Source organism: Papio anubis, chromosome 3 (assembly GCF_008728515.1).
Source record: "Papio anubis isolate 15944 chromosome 3, Panubis1.0, whole genome shotgun sequence".
Taxonomy (NCBI): domain Eukaryota; kingdom Metazoa; phylum Chordata; class Mammalia; order Primates; family Cercopithecidae; genus Papio; species Papio anubis.
Genome location: NC_044978.1, coordinates 144,459,767 through 144,481,370, shown reverse-complemented (window position 1 = coordinate 144,481,370; position 21,604 = coordinate 144,459,767). Strand labels below are relative to the sequence as shown.

The window sequence follows — 21,604 nt, the reverse complement described above, 5'->3', positions numbered from 1 at the left end:
TCTTGTTATTTCAGGCCTTTAGAAGATTAATATTGGTCAGCTTTTGAATATTCCATGTTTTGAATCGAATTTTTTTGCTACTACAACCTTTTTTGCAGGGACATTAGGATAAAATTAGTATTTCATTTCCCTCTACTATACTCCTGTTCCCTTAAGGAATGGTTGTTCTCCCACTGAAGATGGTTGCTTTCCTCTCTGAAACATAAGGCTAATCCTGTTTGCACAAATTAAACTAATCCTGTTTGCACAAATTAAATGCCTTGTTCTTTTTTTTTTTTTTTTTTTTTTTGTTATTTCTGACCCAGATACTTGTTTTTGTATATTCTTAACTCATGAGAATTCCAGTGAGATATATGAAATCACAATGTTCTGGGTCTGCCTCTCTGGTACTTAATTTCTTGTATAATAATTCTCCCTTCAATATATTTCTACTTTCCCATGCCTTCCCTTCTATTTCTAATTCATGAGTTTCTTGAATAGTACTTCAGAAAATTGGAAGTACCTTTATCTCTGCTTAATATATTTAACTCCACAATAGTATCACCTTGAAATGCATCAATAATGCTTTGAACAATTTATGCTTCTTTTCCTGGTAGTTCTCTCTGAAATCTATCCAAATTTTCTCCACTTGTACCAATATTAAAGAACCTTGTTTATTGTGAATATTTTCAAAGATATATAAAAATAGAAAAAATAGATATTGGCTATCCAGTTTCATTAATTTCTAACATTTTACTGTCCTGGTCTTCAAAAAGGGGCAGTTCTCCAATTGCTCTGATTATGGAATTTTTTAATATTTAATTTAATTTATTTTATTTTATTTTTGAGACAGAGTCTTGCTATGTTGCCCACTCGGCTCACTGCAACCTCCGCCTCCCGGGTTCAAGAGATTCTCATGCCTCAGCCTCCTGAGTAGCTGGGATTACAGGCACCCACCACCACACCCGACTGATTTTTTTGTATTTTAGTAGAGATGGGGTTTTACCATGTTGCCCAAACTGGTCTCAAACTCCTGAGCTCAAGCAGTCTGCCCCTCTTGGCTAGGATTACAGGCGTGAGCCACTGCACCCGGCCTGATTATGGAATTTTTGAGTAGCTTTTACAGGATGCTTCCCAAGCGGGTTTTGCATCCTGGTTCCTTGTGATCTCTTGTTTTTCCAGATTTTTATTCTCTTCTTAGAGTCCTTGTGCCTTATCATTATTCCTAGTTACTACCAACACATCTTCCCTTTTGCTGCAGCCTTCTTTACTAAAGTGGTTTGAACCCAGTTAATCTTTTTCCTTATTTTTTTTCTTATTATTTCTTATTCTGATCTTAAATATCTCATTTTCTTTCCCTGTTTTGCCCCTCCCATGAGTTCCCAAACCTTTCTTCTAAAGAAATCTTATGTTTCACCTTAAGCAGCATTCTGTTATTCCCATAATAATTTCATTGAGTTTTTTCTCTATTCAACCAAAGAATACAATAGATTCTTGTTATAATAAAACATATATTCTGTTTGTTATCAATAAACAGTATAATTCAGAAATCTAGACCCATAGTTAGAGTTTATGGCTTACAAATCGAAGTAAAAGTTGAGACCACATGGACAAGGTTTATCCCTGTGTCGTTCCTTCACTTAGCTCTGAAGGCAGGTCAATACAGAATTTGGGGTGTCTGATTTCACACATTCTTAGAGCATATGTATTTCAGCTCAGTGCATTTTTCTACTTTATTACCAGTTTTTATATAGCCAACTCAGATCCTTTCTGGAAGAAGGCAGGGCATGAATTACGAAAGAGACCCCGATATGCTGTCTGTTTTAATCTTTCCACTTTCTAAACAAGAACTTCTAGAGAAAAATAAGTAACGTAATTCAGAAGTTTTGATAGAGGAAACTTTTCTGGTCTGTCAAAGCCACCAGTTATAGTGCTTCTCTGCAAAATTTTGGAGATATTAAAAAAAGTTTTTATTTTTTTACAGCCACGCTCCAGAACGGCATCAGTGTTTTTTAAGGGACCAGGAAAAGTGGTGATGGTTGCAATTTGCATGTAAGTACTGAAAAATAAGCTTTGTGAAATAGAATATATTCTTTTAAATGTGTATATCCGTGAATATGTAAACTTATTACCTAGTAGCTAGCTATAGAGTTTGAGGTTTATTTTGTTTTAGGAGGAAATTGAATAAGTATTTATTACTGACAATATATGGGGAAAGAGCATGAATTCATATAGACACCCATGCTCATTCTCTGTATATTTTTGATGTAGTTAGATCTAAGAATAGTTGCTACCTGAAAATCCTTTCTTATTTTTATTGGAGTTGATAGAAGTCTTTTTTAAAGAAGTTAGATTGGCCAAGGTTATTTTTAGAGTAGCTAAACCAACCTGGGTTACAGCTACTGAATAATATCTTTGTGCTTATTATCTTTATTCCACTTATCTCAGAAGAACATAATTGTTATTTTTGTCTCCTCTGTTTTTCTTTTGGAGACAGAGTCTTGCTCTGTCGCCAGACTGGAGCGTGGTGGTGCAATCTCAACTCACTGCAATCTCTGCCTCCCGGGTTCAAGTCATTCTCCTACATCAGCCTCCCAAATAGCTAGGATTACAGGCGCACGCCATCATGCCCAGCTAATTTTTGTATTTTTAGTAGAGATGGGGTTTCACCATGTTGGCCAGGATGGTCTCGATCTCTTGACCTCTTGGTCTGCTCACCTCAGCCTAAAGTGCTGGGATTACAGGTGTGAGCCACTGAGCCTGGCCTTGCCTCCCCCTTTTCCCCTCTATCTTCTTGATTTCTATTGTTTTGTTCACCTTTTATCTATTTTTCTGATTAATTTATTTTAGGATGTATGAAATCATTCAATAATTCATTAGTTCTTTTATTTTTAAATATATATGTAAAATATCAGATATCATTGATCTGAAAATATGAAGATATAATATGTAATTCTTTAAGGATTGGAGGGACACTAAACTAGAGGAAGGCATTTATAATACAAGGGATAATGATGTCATAACTACAAATAGTGGTGGTACAGATAGACATGGACAGCTTCAACTTCTTTGAAGGTATGTTCAAGGATAGTGAGCAGGTTTCTGGCTTGTACAGTTGTGTGAATAACGTACCATTCACTGAGGAGAACACTGAAAGGAGGAGCACGGTGGGAGCAGAGAAAATGATGAGCTCATATTTGAGCTGGTAGTGTGTTTAGGGCACCCAGGTGAAGAGAGTCAACAGGGTTCTTTTCACTAGTAATACAGGGATAGTGATTATAGCTTTTCTTATTGGAGGGATGTATGTGTGAAAAGTGCTTAACATAGTACCTGCTCTAAGATATGTACTTAAGAAGTATTATTGTTAATATATATTGGTCTGAAGCTCAGGAGAGAAATCTGGGTTAGAGATATGGAGTTGAGAGTTTTTAGTATGTAGAGTATAATTAAAGCCATAAAAGTAAAGATCACCTAAGGAATGTATGTATATGTAGTATGAGGAATAAAAAGCTCTCCGGAAGAATTCCTTGAGGAATGTTAACATTAAGAAAAAGGTGGAGGAAAAAGTGCCTGCAGAGGAGATTGAGGAGGAGTAAGGAAAAAAAGTAGAAAGAAAACCAGGAGTGTATTAGTCCATTTTCATGCTGCTGATAAAGACATACCTGAGATGGGGCAATTTACAAAAGAAAGAGGTTTAATTGGACTTACAGTTCCTGTGGCTGGGGAAGCCTCACAATCATGGTGGAAGGCAGAGAGGAGCAAGTTGTGTCTTACGTGGATGGCAGCAGACAAATAGAGCTTGTGCAGGGTAACTCCCATTTTTAAAAACCATCACATCTCGTGAGTTCATTCACTATCATGAGAACAGCACTGGAAAGACCCACCCTCATGCTTCAGTCATCTCCCACTGGGTCCCTCCCAAAACATGTGGGAATTATAGGAGCTACAAGATGAGATTTTCTGGGGGACACAGAGCCAAACCATGTCAAGGAGTGTCATGAAAGCCAAGGGAAGACAGTGTTTGTTTTTGTGTGTGTGTGTGTGTGAGACGGAGTCTTACTCTGTCACCAGGCTGGAGTGCAGTGGCGCAATCTCGGCTCACTGCAACCTCCACCTCCCAGGTTCAAGTAATTCTCCTGCCTCAGCCTCCCGAGTAGCTGGGACCACAGGCGCGCATGTTTTAAGAAAATAGCAGGCCTGGTACAGGCTCGCACCTGGAATCCCAGGCTTTGGGAGGCTGAGGCAGGAGGATTACTTGAGTTCAGGAGTTTAAGACCACCATGGGCAACATAGTGAGATCTTGTACCTACAAAATTTTTTTTTAATTAGCTGGGCATGGTGGGTGATGTGCGCCTGTAGACCTACTCAGGAAGCTGAAGCAGGAGAATCATTTGAGCCCAGGAGTTTAAGGCTACGGTAATCTGTGATTACACCACTGCACTCCAACGTGGGCAAGAACAAGACCCTGTCTTTAAAAAATAAAATACATAGCCAGCCGGGGGGTGTCTGGCAAGATGGCTGGATAGGAACAGTTCCTGTCTACATCTCCCAGCAAGATCCATGCAGAAGGTGGGTAACTTCTGCATTTCCAACTGAGGTACCTGGCTCATCTCATTGGGACTGGTCAGACAGTGGGTGCAGCCCACGGAGGGTGACCTGAAGCAGGGTGGGGTGTTGCCTCACCAGGGAAGCGCAAGGGGTCAGGGAACCCCCTCCCTTAGCCAAGGGAAGCCATGAGGGACTGTGCCGTGAGGAACTGTGCGTTCCAGCCCAGATACTACACTTTTCCCATGCATGGTCTTCACAACCTGAAGACCAGGAGATTGCCTCAGGTGCCTACACCACCAGGGCCTTGGGTTTCAAGCACAAAACTGGGCGGCCATTTGGGCAGACACCAAGCTAGCTAGACTAGTTTTTGTAATATTCCAGTGGTGCCTGGAATACCAGAGAGACAGAACCTTTTACTCCCTTGGAAAGGGGGCTGAAACCAGGGAGCCAAGTGGTCTAGTTCAGCAGACCCCACACCCACGGAGCCCAGAAAGCTAAGATCCACTGGCTTGAAATTCTGGCTGCCAGCACAGCAGTCTGAAGTTGACATGGGATGCTTGAGTTTGGTGGAGCAGGGGTGGGGGTTTGGAGGCCACCATTACTGAGGCTTGAGTAGGCGATTTTCCCCTCACAGTGTAAACAAAGCCATCAGGAAGTTCAAACTGTACAGAGCCGACCAGAGCTCGGCAAAGTTGCTGTAGCCAGACTGCCTCTCTAGATTCCTCCTCTCTGGGCAGGGCATCTCTGAAAGAAAGGCCCAGCAGCCCCAGTCAGGGGCTTATAGATAAAACTCCCATCTCTCTGGGACAGAAAACTTGGGGGTAGGAGCGACTGTGGCAGCAGACTTAAACGTTCCTGCCTGCTGGCTCTGAAGAGAGCAGTGGATATCCCAGCACAGCGCTTGAGCTCTGCTAAGGGACAGACTGCCTCCTCAAGTGGGTCCCTGACCCCCATGCCTCCTGATGGGGAGACACCTCCCAGCAGGGGTCAACAGACCCCTCGTACAGGAGAGCTCCGGCTGTCATCTGGTGGGTGCCTATCTGGGATGAAGTTTCCAGAGGAAGGAACAGGCAGCAATCTTTGCTGTTCTGCAGCCTCTGCTGTTGATACCTAGGCAAACAGGGTCTGTAGTGGACCTCCAGCAAACTCCAGCAGACCTGCAGCAGAGGGGCCTATTAGAAAGAAAACTAACAAACATAAAGGAGTAGCATCAACCTCAACAAAAAGGATGTCCACACAAAAACCCCATCTGAATGTCACCAACATCAAAGACCAAAGTTAGATAAATCCACGAAGATGAGGAAAAAACAGTGCAAAAAGGCTGAAAATTCCAAAAACCAGAATGTCTCTTCTCCTCCAAAGGATCACAACTCCTCACCAGCAAGGGAACAAAATCGGACGGAGAATGAGTTTGATGAATTGACAGAAGTAGGCTTCAGAAAGTGGGTAATAACAAACTCCTCCAAGCTAAAGGAGCATGTTCCAACTCAACGCAAGAAAGCTAAGAACCTTGAAAAAGGGTAGAGAAATTGCTAACTAGAATAACTGGTTAGAGAAGAACATAAATGACCTGATAGGCCGAAAAACACTGCACAAGAACTTTGTGAAGCATGCACAAGTACCAATAGTCAAATCAATCAAGCGGAAGAAAGGATATAAGAGATTGAAGATCAACTTAATGAAATAAAGCATGAAGATAAGATTAGAGAAGAAAATGAAGAAGAATGAACAAAACCTACAAGAAATATGGGAATATGTGAAAAGACAAAACCTACGTTTGGTTGGTGTATGTGAAAGTGACCGGGAGAATGGAACCAAGTTGGAAAACACTCTTCAGGAGATTATCCAGGAGAACTTCCCCAACCTAGCAAGACAGGCAGACATTCAAATTCAGGAAATACAGAGAACACCACAAAGCCAGTCCTCGAGAAGAGCAACCTCAAGTCACATAATCATCAGATTCATTAAGGTTGAAATGAAGGAAAAAATGTTAAGGGCAGCCAGAAAGAAAGGTCGGGTTTTCCACAAAGGGAAGCCCACCAGACTAACAGCAGATCTCTGTGCAGAAATCCTACAAGCCAGAAGAGAGTGGGGGCCAATATTCAACATTCTTAAAGAAAAGAATTTTTAACCCAGAATTTCATATCTAGCCAAAACTAAGCTTCATAAGCGAAGGAGAAGAAAAATCTTTTACAGACAAGCAAATGTTGAGAGATTTTATAACCACCAGTCCTGCCTTACAAGAGCTTCTGAAGGGAAGTACTAAATATGGAAAGGAAAAATTGGTACCAGCCACTGCAAAAACATATCAAATTGTGAAGACCATCGACACTGTAAAGAAACTGCATCAACTAATGAGCAAAATAACCAGCTAGCATCATAATGACAGGATCAAATTCACACATAATAATATTAATCTTAAATAGAAAAGGGCTAAATGCCCCAGTTAAAAGACACAGACTGGCAAATTGGATAAAGAGTCAAGACCCATTGGTGTGCTGTATGCAGGAGACCCATCTGACGTGCAGAGACACCCATAGGCTCAAAATAAAGGGATTCAGGAATATTTACCAAGCAAATGGAAAGCGCAAAAAAAAAAAAAAAAGGAGGGTTGCAATCCTAGTGTCTGATAAAACAGATTTTAAGCCAACGAAGATCAAAAAAGACAAAGGTCATTACATAGTTGTAAAGGGATCAGTGCAACAAGAAGAGCTAACTATCCTACATATATATGCATCCAATACAGGAGCACCCAGATTCATAAAGCGAGTTCTTACAGACCTATATAAAGAGACTTAGACTCCCACACAGTAGTAGTGGGAGACTTTAACCGCCACCCATTGTCAATATTAGATGGACCAACAAGACAAAATTAACAAGGATATTTGGGACTTGAACTCAGCTCTGGACCAAGCGGACCTAATAGACATCTACAGAACTCTCCGCCCCAAGTCAACAGAATTTACATTCTTCTCAGCACCACGTCACTCATATTCTAATATTGACCACATAATTGGATGTAAAACACTCCTCAGCAAAGCAAAAGAACAGAAATCAAAACAAACAGTCTCTCAGACCATAGTGCAATCAAATGAGAACTCAGGATTAAGAAAGTCACTGAAAACCACACAACTGCATCAAAACTGAACAACCTGCTCCTGAATGACTACTGGGTAAATAACTAAATTAAGACAGAAATAAATAAGTTCCTTGACACCAATGAGAACAAAGACACAGTGTACCAGAATCTTTGGGACATAGCTAAAGCAGTGTTTAGAGGAGAATTTATAGCACTAAATACCCACAGGAGAAAGTGGGAAAGATCTAAAATCAACACCCTAACATCACAATGAAAAGAACTAGAGAAACAAGAATAAACAAATTCAAAAGCTAGCAGAAGACAAGAAATAACTAAGATCAGAGCAGAATTGAAGGAGATAGAGACACAAAAAACCCTTTAAAAAATCAGTGAATCCAGGAGCTGATTTTTTGAAAAGATTAACAAAATAGATGGACCATTAGCCAGACTAATAAAAAAGAAAAGAGAGGAGAATCAAATAGACAACAATGAAAAGTGATAAAGGGGATGTCACCACTGATCCCACAGAAATACAAACTACCATCGAGAATACTGTAAACACCTCTACACAAATAAACTAGAAGATCTAGAAGAAATGGATAAATTCCTGGACACACACACTCTCCCAAGACTAAACCAGGAAGAAGTTGAATCCCTGAATAGACAAATAACAAGTTCTGAAATTGAGGCAGTAATAAATAGCCTATCAACTGAAAAGCAGAAAGCCCAGGACCAGACGGATTCACAGCCATATTCTACCAGAGGTACAAAGAGATGCTGTACCATTCCTTCTGAAACTATTCCAAACAATAGGAAAAGAGGGACTCCTCCTCAACTCATTTTATGAGGCCAGCATCATCCAGATACCAAAACCTGGCAGAGACACAACAAAAAAAGAAAATTTCAGGCCAATATCCTTGATGAACATCGATGCAGAAATCCTCAATAAAATACTGGGAAAGCAAATCCAGCAGCACATCAAAAAGCTTTTCCACCACCATCAAGTTGGCTTCATCCCTGGAATGCAAGACTGGTTCAACATTTGCAGAATAATAAATGTAATCCATTACTAAGAGAGAACCAATTACAAAAACCACATGATTATCTCAATAGATGCAGAAAAGGCCTTCGATAAAATTCAACACCGCCTCATGCTAAAAATTCTCATCTTAAACTAGGTATTGGTGGAACATGTCTCAAAATAATAAGAGCTATTTATGACAAACCCACAGCCAATATCATACTGAATGAGCAATAGCTGGAAGCATTCCCTTTGAAAACTGGCACAAGACAAGGATGCCCTCTCTTACCACTCCTGTTCAACATAGTATAGGAAGCTTTGGCCAGGGCAATCAGGCAAGAGAAATAAAGAGTATTCATATAGGAAGAGAGGAAGTCAAGTTGTCTCTGTTTGCAGATGACATGATTGTATATTTAGAAAACCCCATCATTTCAGCCCAGAATCTCCTTAAGCTGATAAGCAACTTCAGCAAAGTCTCAGGATACAATATCAATGTGCAAAACTCAAAAGCATTCCTATATACCAATAATAGGCCAACAGAGAGCCAAATCATGAGTGAACTCCGATTCACAGTTGCTACAAAGAGAGTAAAATACCTAGGAATCCAACTTACAAGGGATGTGAAGGACCTCTTCAAGGAGAACTACAAACCACTGCTCAAGGGAATAAGAGAGGACACAAAGAAATGGAAAAACATTCCATGCTTATGGATAGGAAGAATCAATATCATGAAAATGGCCATACTGCCCAAAGTAATTAATGGAATCAATGCTATCCCCATCAAGCTACCATTGACTTTCTTCACAGAATAGAAAAAAACTACTTTAAATTTTATGTGGAACCAAAAAAGAGCCTGTATAACCAAGACAATCCTAAGCCGAAAGCACAAAGCTGGAGGCATCACGCTACCTGACTTCAAACTATGCTACAAGGCTACCGTAACCAAAAGAGCATGGTACCAATATCAAAACAGATATATAGACCAATGTAACAGAACCGAGGCCTCAGACATAATGCTGAACATCTACAACCATCCAGTCTTTGACAAACCTGACAAAAGCAATGGGGAAAGGATTCCCTATTTAATAAATGGTGTTGGGAAAACTGGCAAGCCATGTGCAGAAAACTGAAACTGGACCCCTTCCTTATACCTTATACAAAAATTAACTCAAGATGGATTAAAGACTTAAACATAATACCTAAAACCATAAAAACCCTAGAAGAAAACCTAGACAATACCATTCAGGACATAGGCATGGGCAAAGACTTCATGATTGACACACCAAAAGCAGTGGGAACAAAAGCCAAAATTAACAAATGGGATTTAATTAAACTAAAGAGCTTCTGCACAGCAAAATAAACTATTATCGGAGTGAACAGAACAGGCAACCTATAGAACGGGAGAGAATTTTTGCCATCTGTCCATCTGACAAAGGGCTAATATCTAGAATTAATAAGGAACTTAAACAAATTTACAAGAAAAAATAACAAACAACCGCATCAAAAAGTGGGTGAAGTATATGAACAGACACTTCTCAAAAAAGATATTTATGCAGCCAACAAACATGAAAAAATGCTCATCATCACTGGTCATTAGAGAAATGCAAATCAAAACCACAATGAGATTCTATCTCACGCCAGTTAGAATGGCGATCATTAAAAAGTCAGGAAACAGCAGATGCTGGAGAGGGTGTGGAGAAGTAGGAAAACTTTTACAATGTTGGCGAGAGTGTAAATTAGTTCAACCATTGTGGAAGACAGCGTGGCGATTCCTCCAGGATCTAGAACCGGAAATACCATTTGATCCAGCAGTCCCATTCTACTATAAAGACACATGCACATGTATGTTTATTGCAGCACTATTCACACTAGCAGACTTGGAGCCAACCTAGATGCCCATCAATGATAGATTGGATAAAGAAAATGTGGCACATATACACCATGGGATAATATGCAGCCATAAAAAAGGATGAGTTCATGTCCTTTGTAGGGACATGGATGAAGCTGGAAACCATCGTTCTCAGGAAACTAAAACAAGAACAGAAAACCAAACACCACATGTTCTCACTCGTAAGTGGGAGTTGAACAATGAGAACACATGGGCACAGTGAGGGGAATATCACACACTGGGGCTTATTGGGGAGTGGGTGGCTAGGGGAGGGATAGCATTAGGAGAAATACCTAATGTAGATGACGGGCTGATGGGTGCAGCAAACCACCATGGCACATGTATACCTGTTTAACAAACCTGCACATTCTGCACAGGTATCCCAAAACTTAAATTATAAATTTAAAAAATAAATAAAATAAATAAACATTGTTTTAGAAAAGAAGAAAATAGTGTCAGATGCTCCCAGGAAGTTAAGAGAAATACTAAAATGTTTCCAGGAATTTAGTAGTATGGAATGGTAGGTGGCATTGACAAGATGAAGACTGACAGCTAGAATAAATATGATGTTTTTAAGAAGTTATCTGAGGTGGAGGAGACGGGAAAAGGGTAGCTAAAAGGGGACATACAGTTCTCTCATTTATAAAATGGGGGTGTTAATATTTGTATAACAGACTTGTAATATAACATGGTAACTCACTAGCATAATGTCTGAGATAAATCATATTAGTCATTACTGTTGGTATCTGAGCAGCTAGCTTCCTCAGAGTTAACTGTGTTTATTGTGGCATCTAGCTTCTTCTAGTATGACTCTGAGACTGCTTAGAGTCACCTCTGGCATCTGCCCCCTTAAGTAAACAGACTTTCACTGAAATCTTGCCTTTGACACTGGCCCACTGGACAGTATCAGGTGCAGATCTGCTTTTATCTACCTAAAACACATAATTGTCTTTTAAATTTTATCTTGTCGAAATATAGAAGACCCTCTTTTCTCACCAGTCTTCAAAGTACACTTAAGTAATTTGTTTACACATAGCATGCCTCTTAACAGTACATAATTTATATTTTTTCAAATTTTTACTCTTGCTACCTAAACAGAAAGTTTTTTAAGGCTAGGGATTCTTTTAATTGTACTCGTTTTTGTTGCAGTTGTTGTTGTTTTTTAGAGACAGGGTCTCACTCTGTTGCCTAGGCTGGAGTGTAGTATAGCCTCGAACTCCTGGGCTCAGATGATCTTCCCAACTCAGCCTCCCGAGTAGATAGAACTACAGGCGTGTACCACCACACCAGACTAAGTTTTTAAAAAAAATTTAATAGAGATGGGGTCTTACTTTGTTGCCCAGCCTGGTCTTGAACTCCTGTCCTCAAGCCATCCTCCCACCTCAGCCTCTCAAAATGTTGGCATTATAGGTGTGAGCCACTGTGCTTAGCCTCATTTTACTTTCGACAGAATCTAGTATAGAGGTATATACAGCCGATTGAGTATGCTTTTGGCTTAAATTTTTATCCAAACCTATGCTAAATTGTTTTATCTTTCTCTTCTAGCAATGGATTAAACTGCTTCTTTAAATTTCTTGCCTGGATTTATACTGGTTCAGCAAGTATGTTCTCAGAAGCCATACACTCATTATCTGATACTTGTAATCAGGTGAGGACTAAAGCTTTTTTATAAATCAATTTTGAAGTAATAGTTTTAGGCTTTAATCTAAAAGTTGATCTATTTTAAAACTGAATGATTCCAGTAGTTGGCTGGTGGGAGAAAATAAAAGTTTACTTTTCAGCAACGAAGTGCATAGAAATTTAATCATAGTATTTTAAAGCAGGTTGTTATGCTTTAAGAACCTCTGACAATGGAATGTGAAGTATAACATTATCAGTCACTGAGCAGAAATCTGGTCTCTGAATATGAGTTCTCAATGACTGTAATAGTCCATGAATTTAAGCTTTTGGAATAAAGATGTAAAATCATATGTAATCGGTTAAAATGCTTTCACATTAGATTCATAATTTGAATTACTTTCCTTGGCTTTGCAAATGGAGAAAAGTTTTTGTATTAATAAAATTAAAGTACCATTTAAACCCCTTGTGGCCCAAATTTTGAAAACTAGAAACCCAAACCTTTTGTAAGAATATAATAAAAATTTCTGTGTGTGCATCACTATTACATTTTAAAGAGAGTGGTATATTAAGAAGATACCTTTTCAATATTTACTTATTTTTAATCCTGTTATATAAAAATAGATTTGGGAGAACTTCAATGAAAGACACAGATAAAATAGGAATATTTAAGACAAGGATAAAAATAATATGAAGATAAGGAGCAAGGAGAGCAATATTAATTAAAAATTAAGCCTGAGAACTTGTCTCACTCACTGTCAAATCAGATGGATTAAAACCCTTCATAAAAGTAAGGAAAGAAGACAAGCATTTGCCATTAGTACTAAGTATTTACCTTGAACTTAATTTTTATACTCAATATATACTTAATGCATACCGTCTCTATAAAATTTTACCATTCAACTGTGGCATGCGGTGGGAGGAGAGGGGATAGGGGGAGATATATAACTTATAATCTCTGTTTTCTTGTAAGCTTATCGAGGAAAGTTGAAATACAGAAATATTTGTCCATATGGCAAGGAGATATGTATGATGTTACTAGTTTCAATATTAGTTTTTATTTCAAACGTTGAAGACAATGTTTAAGTGTTCATACTCTATGCTATTCAGGCATTTAAAAAGAATGTAGTAGATATCTGTGTACTGACCTGGAATAATAACCATAATAAATTGAGTAAAAAGTTGCAAAATATTATGTTCAGAACTTCTGCTTTCACCCATGACAGACTAACAGGAATTGAATTTAATCTTTTGCCATAAACAACTAAAAAATTAGACAGTATATTGGACAATAGCAACATAAGACCATGATCCCTGAGAGATAAGAAACAAATTACTTGAACTCTATGATCTCTGTGGCTTTTTGCTTGAAGGCATATTTGGGATAGTGGAGCAGGATGGGAAATAACAGTCTCATTGAGTTGAGAAGACAGAAATCAGTGTTCAGGGCATCTGAGGTGGCTAGAACTTACAAGGCAGAGTTCCACAGAGGAGGGAGCTACAAAGACAAAAAGCTATAGAGGTCTACATAGGGATTTCCTTGAATTGAATGTTTGCTGAATGTTAAGTTACACATGTCTAAGATGTGAGCATGAATCTTGGCAGAGAACCAGCAGGGAGCAGTAATTGACCAATTCCCAGTGCTCACACACAGCTAGGATACATTCAAGTTCTGACTAGCTGAGGTAAGAGAGTTCTCATTATCCAGGCCAGTAGAAGGCTCGCCTTAGGAGTAGGGCTAAATTATTCTTAATATAAAGGCTGTTCTAGAACCCTCCCTAACAAATCTTCCTAAAAGTTCTAAAGGATCAAGCCAATCTTGAAATAATTTAATCACTTGCCAGGACAAAGCCTCACATTCTTTAATAAAGGCAGCAAAATCCAAACACTCAGTATAACATTCACACACAGTGTTTAGCATCCAATAAAAAGACTAATAGCCAGTATAAGAAGCAGGAAAATTTGACTCATAACCAGGAGAAAAGTCAGTCATAAGCAGGCTTAACAGATGATAGAATTAGCAGACAAGGATATTAAACAGCTACTTCAAGTACAGTTATGTATTGAAAGGAAAATATGAACATGAGAAATCAAAGGTATGAAAAATAAGCCAAATGAAACTTGTAGAGCTAAAAAAAAAAGTCTGATATGAAAAATTCACTGTATAGAATTAACAGCAGATTAGACACTGCAGGTAAAAGTCAGTGAACCTGAGTATGTAACAGCAGAAAACATTCTTACTAAAGCCATAGACAAAAAAGATTGAAAACAATGGAAGAAGCCTCAGTAACCTATGTAACAGTATCAAGAGTATTCTATCAAGCATTTGGGGAAGAAACAATACTGAGTACACAGGCTTTCAGAAATAGAGAATGAAATGTTTTCTACTGCTTTAATGAGGCCCTGATCCCAAAATTTTACAAAGTCATTACGAGAGAAAAAAACCCTACAGACCAGTTATTCCTCATGAAAACAGATGCAAAACTCCTTAAAATATAATCAGATTGAATTATATAAGTATATAAATATACATATAAAAATGATACTACATCATAATTAGGTAAGATTTCAGGAGTGTAAAGTTGGTTTAACATTCAAAATCAGTAAGTTAATATGAAGAAATTAATTGCATTTCTACTATCAGCAAATAAATGGAGAAGGAAATTTTAATAAATTCCATATGAAGTAGTATCACAAAATATTAAATACTTAGAGATAAATCTAGCAAAAGACATATAAGACCTTTACGCTGAAAGTCATAAAATGTTGCTGAGAGAAATTAAAACTTAAATAAATGGAGAGATATAATAGCGTGTTCATAGATTGGATGTCATAGATCTGTTAAATCTCACTAAATTGATTTACAGATATAATGGAATTCCATTCATAATATGAACAGACTTTTCTGTACAATTGACGAACTGAATAAATTCCAAAATTTATATGGACATGCAAAGAACCTGCAATATTCAAAGCAACCTTGAAACAAGAAATTTGGAGAACTTCAAGACATTATAAACCTATAGAAATTAGGACAGTGAGTTACTGGCATAAGGGTTGACAAATCAATGGAACAGAATTGATCCAACAACAGAGCCACATTTACATGGCCTGTGACTTTTGGCAAAGGCATCAAAGCAGTTGAGTGAAGAAATGAAACTTTTTAAAACAAATAATGTTAGAAAAATTGGATCCATATGAGGAGAAAAAGGACCTTGACTCCTACTTCACACACTGTATACAAGTTTGAAATGGATCATAGTCCAAATATAAAAGTTAAAACTATGAAGATTTCTAGAAGAAAACTCTAGGAGAATATCTTTTAGACCTGGTAGGCAGTGATTTCATAAATAGGACACAGAAACAATATCGTAAAATAAAAAGATTTACAAATTAAACTTCATCAAAATTAAAAACTTTTGCTCATTGAAAGACATCCTTAAGGAAATAATAGGCATAGATTGGGAGAAAATATTCACAAAGCATTCTGAGAGGGGACTGGTATCCAGAATTAAGAACTTCCATGATCCAGTAATAAAATGAGAACCCAGTTTTTTCCCCCTAAGGATAAAGATTTGAACAGGTACTTCACAAGTAAGGAAACATGAATGGTGGCTAGTGGACACCTGAAAAAGTGCTAACATCATTGATGATCAGGAAATGTATGTTGATACCACAAGACATCTCTGCGTATCCACTATAATGGCTACAAGTTTAAACCCTGACAGCCAAATTTTGGTGAAGATGTGGAGCAGCCAGATTTCCCAGACATTGCTGGTAGAGTGTATTAATAAAATGGTACAACCACTCTGGAAAACATCTGGGAGCGTCCTATAAACATATGCTTATCCTGTGACCCACCAATTCCACTTCTAAGTATTTACCGAAGGGAAGTGGGAATGAATGGTCCCAAAAGATTTGTATAAGAATGTTGGCTGGGCGCGGTGGCTCAGGTCTGTAATCCCAGCACTTTGGGAGGCCAAGGCGGGCGGATCATCTGAGGTCAGGAATTCGAGACCAGCCTGGCCAAGATGGTGAAACCCCGTCTCTACTAAAAGTACAAAAATTAGCTGGGCATGGTGGTGGGTCACTGTAATCCCAGCTACTCGGGAGGCTGAGGCAGGAGAATCGCTTGAACCCGGGAAGCGGGGGTTGCTGTGAGCTGAGATTGCACCACTGCACTCCAGCCTGGGCGACAAGAGTGACTCGGTCTCAAAAAAAAAAAAAAAAAGGAATGTTTATAGCAGTTTTACTTATAATGGCTGAAAAAATTGGAATCAACCCAAATGTTTTTCAGCAGTACAGCAGATAAACAAATTGATACAATGGAATATTATCTGGCAATAAAAGAGAAAGAACTACTTTTCTGACTGGCAACATAGATGTATCTCCAGCAAGGAACTTTAATTTTTAATAGTTTAAAAAAATTGGAAAAATAGTTGCTTCTGATGTGGGGGAGGAAAGCGGCACAGGGAGCTTTTTGGGAGTGATGGAAAAGTTCTATGTCTTCATAGGAATATATGTTTCAAGGGTATGTGTATTTGTTAACAAACAGGACTGTACATTCTGGGCCGGGTACAGTGGCTCATGCCTCTAATTCCAGCACTTTGGGAGGCCGAGGTAGGCAGATGACTGGAGGTCAGGAGTTCGAGACCAGCCTGGCCAATACGGTGAAATCCCCATCTCTACTAAAAATATAAAAAAATTAGCTGAGCCTGGTGGCACATGCCTGTAATCCCAGCTACTCAGGAGACGGAAACAGGAGAACTACTTGAACACGGGAGGCAGAGGTTGCAGTGAGTCAGGATGGCACCACTGTACTCCAGCCTGGGCGACAGAACTAGACATCTCAAAACAAAAACAAAAAAACTGTACATTCAGGATTTGTGCATTTCATTGTATGTGAAATTTACCTCAAAAAAATTCTCCCTATGTGGAAATGTGATTACATTTGATAATAGTAAGGAATTAGTTTATTTATTTTTATTTTTTATTTTTTTTGAGATGGAGTCTCGCTCTGTCGCCCAGACTAGAGTGCAGTGGCACGATCTCGGCTCACTGCAAGCTCCGCCTCCCAGGTTCATGCCGTTCTCCTGTCTCAGCCTCCCAAGTAGCTGGGACTACAGGTGCTCGCCACCATGTCCAGCTAATTTTTTGTATTCTTCATAGAGATGGGGTTTCACCGTGTTAGCCAGGATGGTCTCGATATGGCCTTGATCTCCTGACCTCGTGATCCACCCGCCTCACCCTCCCAAAGTGCTGGGATTACAAGCGTGAGCCCCCACGCCCAGCCAGGAATTAGTATTTAAAAGTCTGATAATAGTCTTGTGGCTGTATTTTCTAAAAAGCCTAGTTTTTAAAGAGATTCATCCACAATATTTAAAGATGAAATGGTATGATGCTTGGAATTTACTTCAGAATATTCATGAGGGAGTAGATATGGATGAAATAAAACGTATTTGCCTACATATTTATAATTGTTAAAGCTTAATGATGGATGATTTGAGTTTTTAAAAATGTTCTATCAGGGCCGGGCACAGTGGCTCATGCCTGTAATTGCAGCACTTTGGGAGGCCGAGGCAGGCAGATCACCTGAGGTCAGGAGTTCAAGACCAGCCTGACCAACATGGCAAAACCCCATCTCTACTAAAAATACAAAAATTAGTTGGGTGTGGTGGCACATGCCTGTAATCCCAGCTACTCAGGAGGCTGAGGCAGGAGAATTGCTTGAACCTGGGAGTTGGAGGTTGCAGTGAGCCGAGATTGTGCCATTGCACTCCAGCCTAGGCAACAGAGTGAGACTCTGTCTCAAAAAAAAAAAAAGTTCTATCAGGTTTTAAAAATTATTCTGTCCGTCCATCCATCCATCCATCCGCACGTTAGAAAATTTTCATAAAACAAAGTGCAAAAAGACATTATAATTATAGTCATATGTTTAAGTACATACAACCTTCTCCTTGAAATCCAGCACAAAAATATTCTCAAAGGAATGTTAAAAAGTATATACAGATATGTATAAAGACAGTCCAAAATATACTCCAGACTCAAATACTTCTTCTCCTATACTACTTGAATTTCTTTACAATGAGAATGTGTTAGTTTTGGAACCAGAAAAACAAACGAATTTTTGTAGAAGATTGAACAACAAGACAAGAGGTAAATGAAAGTTTGAGACCATATGATATCAAGTGATTTGAAAATTCTTGGACGAAGAGTATGTCTCAATTAGAGTTTTCAAAAAGGCTTTGATGAAAAATATTTCAACTGGACCTTTCTGAATAGATGAAAATTGTATTTCAGAAAGTTGTTTCTTTCCAGATCTATAATATTTTAAAAATTTTAATTCATCATAATATTTTTATGCCATATTTTTTCCTCACTTCTTGAGAGACTTAAGTACATCCAACTTTTAAATTAGACCTGTGTCTCTAATTATAATGTTATTTATTTATTTATTTATTTAGACAGAGTCTTGCTCTGTCACCCAGGCTGGAGTACAGTGGTGTGATCTCGGCTTACTGCAAGCTCCGCCTCCTGAGTTCACGCCATTCTCCTGCCTCAGCTTCCTGAGTACCTGGGACTACAGGCGCCCGCCACCATGCCCGGCTAATTTTTTTGTATTTGCAGTAGAGACAGGGTTTCACTTACAACTGTTAGCCTTACAATTTCTGTTGCCGTTCATTTTGGAAAGCTTTTCTGTTAAATCATGCACTTCATATCATTTAATATCAACTCAGATGAATTTATTGAGCACCTGAGTTTGCAATGTAGCAAGTGTTTAGAAGAAGGCGTGGTTCTTTCTGTCTTCTGTAAACAGATTATATGCACACGAAACAACTAGAAAGCTCTTCTGAGGTACCATTATGCAGGTGCTGGATAGTATGATACTTAAGGAACACCAGAAAGGTGAAAGGTAATCATGGAGTAGAGAGCATTTACAGTACTTCTTAGCTACTAGATGTTAATGTTCGTTATGCTGCAAACTAAACAAATGCTCTGTAGGTTATATATATGTAACTGATAGAGGTTATGTTGTAAATGTGTAGAAAAAGGTCTGGAAGGATACATATCAAATATAACTGATTCTATCTTACCTCTGAGGGAGAACTGGTTGGGGTGGTCTCATTTTTGTTAGAACTAATAAATATGGTCCATGTTCAGTTTATAAAATAGTTGATGGTATCTCACACTTCATTGCACAGCCAACTGAATATTAAGGATTTTTAAAATAATTGAATGTTTATTGAATATTTTTAAAATAATATAAATACATATCTATGTATACATATATACGCATAATGTGAATTAATAATGACTGTCACTTTTAATGTACAGGTGTGTATTAGTCCATTTTCACGCTGCTGATAAAAACATATCCAAGACCAGGCAATTTACAAAAAAAGAAGTTTAATTGTGGTTAGGGCAGCCTCACAATCACAGTGGAAGGTGAAAGACAGGTCTCACATGTCAGCAGACAAGAGAAGACAGCTTGTGCAGGGAAACTCCCCTTTTTAAAACCATCGGATCTCATGAGACTTATTCACTGTCACGAGAACAGCACAGGAAAGACTCGCCCCCATGATTCAATTACCTCCCACTAGGTCCCTCCCACAACATATGGGAAGTCAAGAGGAGATTTGGGTGGGGACACAGCTGAACCATATCTTTCCGCCCCAGCCCCTCCTGAATCTCATGTCCTCACATTTCAAAACCACTCATGCCTTCCTAACATTCCCCCAAAGTCTTAACTCATTTCAGCATTAACTCAAAAGTCCATCCAAAGTGTCATCCAAGACAAGGCAAGTCCCTTCTGCCTATGAACCTGTAAAATCAAAAGCAGGTTAGTTACTTCCTGGATACAATGAAGGTACAGGCATTGGGTAAATAATAGCCATTCCAAAAGGGAGACATTGGCCAAAACAAAGGGGCTACAGGCCCCATGCAAGTCCAAAATCCAGAGGGGCAGTCAATTCTTAAAGCTCCAAAATGATCTCCTTTGACTCCATGTCTCACCTCCAAGTCATGCTGATGCAAAAGATGGGCTCCTACAGCCTTGGGCAGCTCTGCCTCTGTAGCTTTGCAGGATGTAGCCGCCTCATGGCTGCTTTCAGGGGCTGGCATTGAGTGTCTGTGGCTTTTCCAGGTGGACTGTGCAAGCCGTCAGTGGATCTATCATTCTGGGGTATGGAGGGCAGTGGCCCTCTGCTCACAGCTCCGCTAGGTGGTGCCCCAATAGGGATTCTGTGTGGGGGCTCTGACCCCACATTTCTCTTAAGCACTGCCCTAGCAGAGGTTGTCCATGAGAGTCCCGCCCTTGCAGCAAACTTCTGCCTGGGCATCTAGGTGTTTCCCATGAATCCTCTGAGATTTCCAAACCTCAATTCTTGACTTCTGTGCACCCACAGGCCCAACACCACGTCGAAGCTGCCATGACTTGGGGCTTCCACCTTCTGAAGCAATAGCTGGAGCTATACCTTGACCCCTTTTAGTCACAGCTGGAGCAGCTGGGATGCAAGGCACTAAGTTCCCAGACTGCACACAGCAGAGGGACCCTAGGCCCAGCCCACAAAACCACTTTTTCTTCCTAAACCTCCAGGCCTGTGATTCAAAGGGCTGCCACAAAGGTCTCTGACATGTCCTAGAGACATTTTCCCCCTTTTCTTGGTGATTAATATTCAGCTCCTCATTACTTATGCACATTTCTGCAGCTGGCTTGAATTTCTCCTTAGAAAATGGGATTTTCTTTTCTATCGAATTGTAAGGCTGCAAATTTTTGAAACTTTTATGCTGTTTCCATTTTAAAAGTAAATGCCTGGGCTGGGCACGGTGGCTCATGCCTGTAATCCCAGCACTTTGGGAGGCTGAGGTGGGTGGATCATGAGGTGAAGAAATCGAGACCATCCTGGCCAACATGGTGAAACCCCATCTCTACTAAAAATACAAAAATTAGCTGGGCATGGTGGCGCTTGCCTATATTCCCAGCTACTTGGGAGTCTGAGGCAGGGTAATTGCTTGAACCTGGGAGGCAGAGGTTGTAGTAAGCCAAGATCGTGCCACTGCACTCCAGCCTGGCAACAGTAAGACTTTGCCTCAAAAAAAACAAAACAAAACAAAACAAAAAACAAAAAAACGGAATTCCTTCAATAGCACACAAATCACCTCTTGAATGCTTTGCTGCTTAGAAATTTCTCCCGCTAGACACTCTAAAGCATCTCTCTCAAGTTCAAAGTTCCACAAATCTCTAGGGCAGGGGCAAAATGCTACCAGTCTCTTTGCTTAAAACATAACAAGAGTCACCTTTGCTGCAGTTTCCAACAAGTTCCTCATTTCCATCTGAGACCACCTCAGCCTAGACTTTATTGTCCATATCGCTGTCAGCATTTTGGGCAAAGCCATTCAACAAGTCTCTAGGAAATTCCAAACTTTCTCACGTTTTCCTATCTTTTTCTGAACCCTCCAAACTGTTCCAACT

At 39.3% G+C, this 21,604-nt stretch overlaps 1 protein-coding gene across 2 annotated transcripts in view; it reads left to right on the top strand.

The window, feature by feature from the left end:
- The window catches only part of SLC30A9 (solute carrier family 30 member 9), a 107,566-nt gene that overhangs the window by 55,515 nt on the left and 30,447 nt on the right, over positions 1 to 21,604 (top strand). For both annotated transcript variants that reach the window (XM_017958663.3, XM_003898625.5), the window contains exons 8-9: positions 1,964 to 2,031; positions 12,061 to 12,163. In XM_017958663.3, coding sequence (XP_017814152.1) covers positions 1,964 to 2,031; positions 12,061 to 12,163 — 171 coding nt within the window. The remainder of the gene's footprint in view (positions 1 to 1,963; positions 2,032 to 12,060; positions 12,164 to 21,604) is intronic.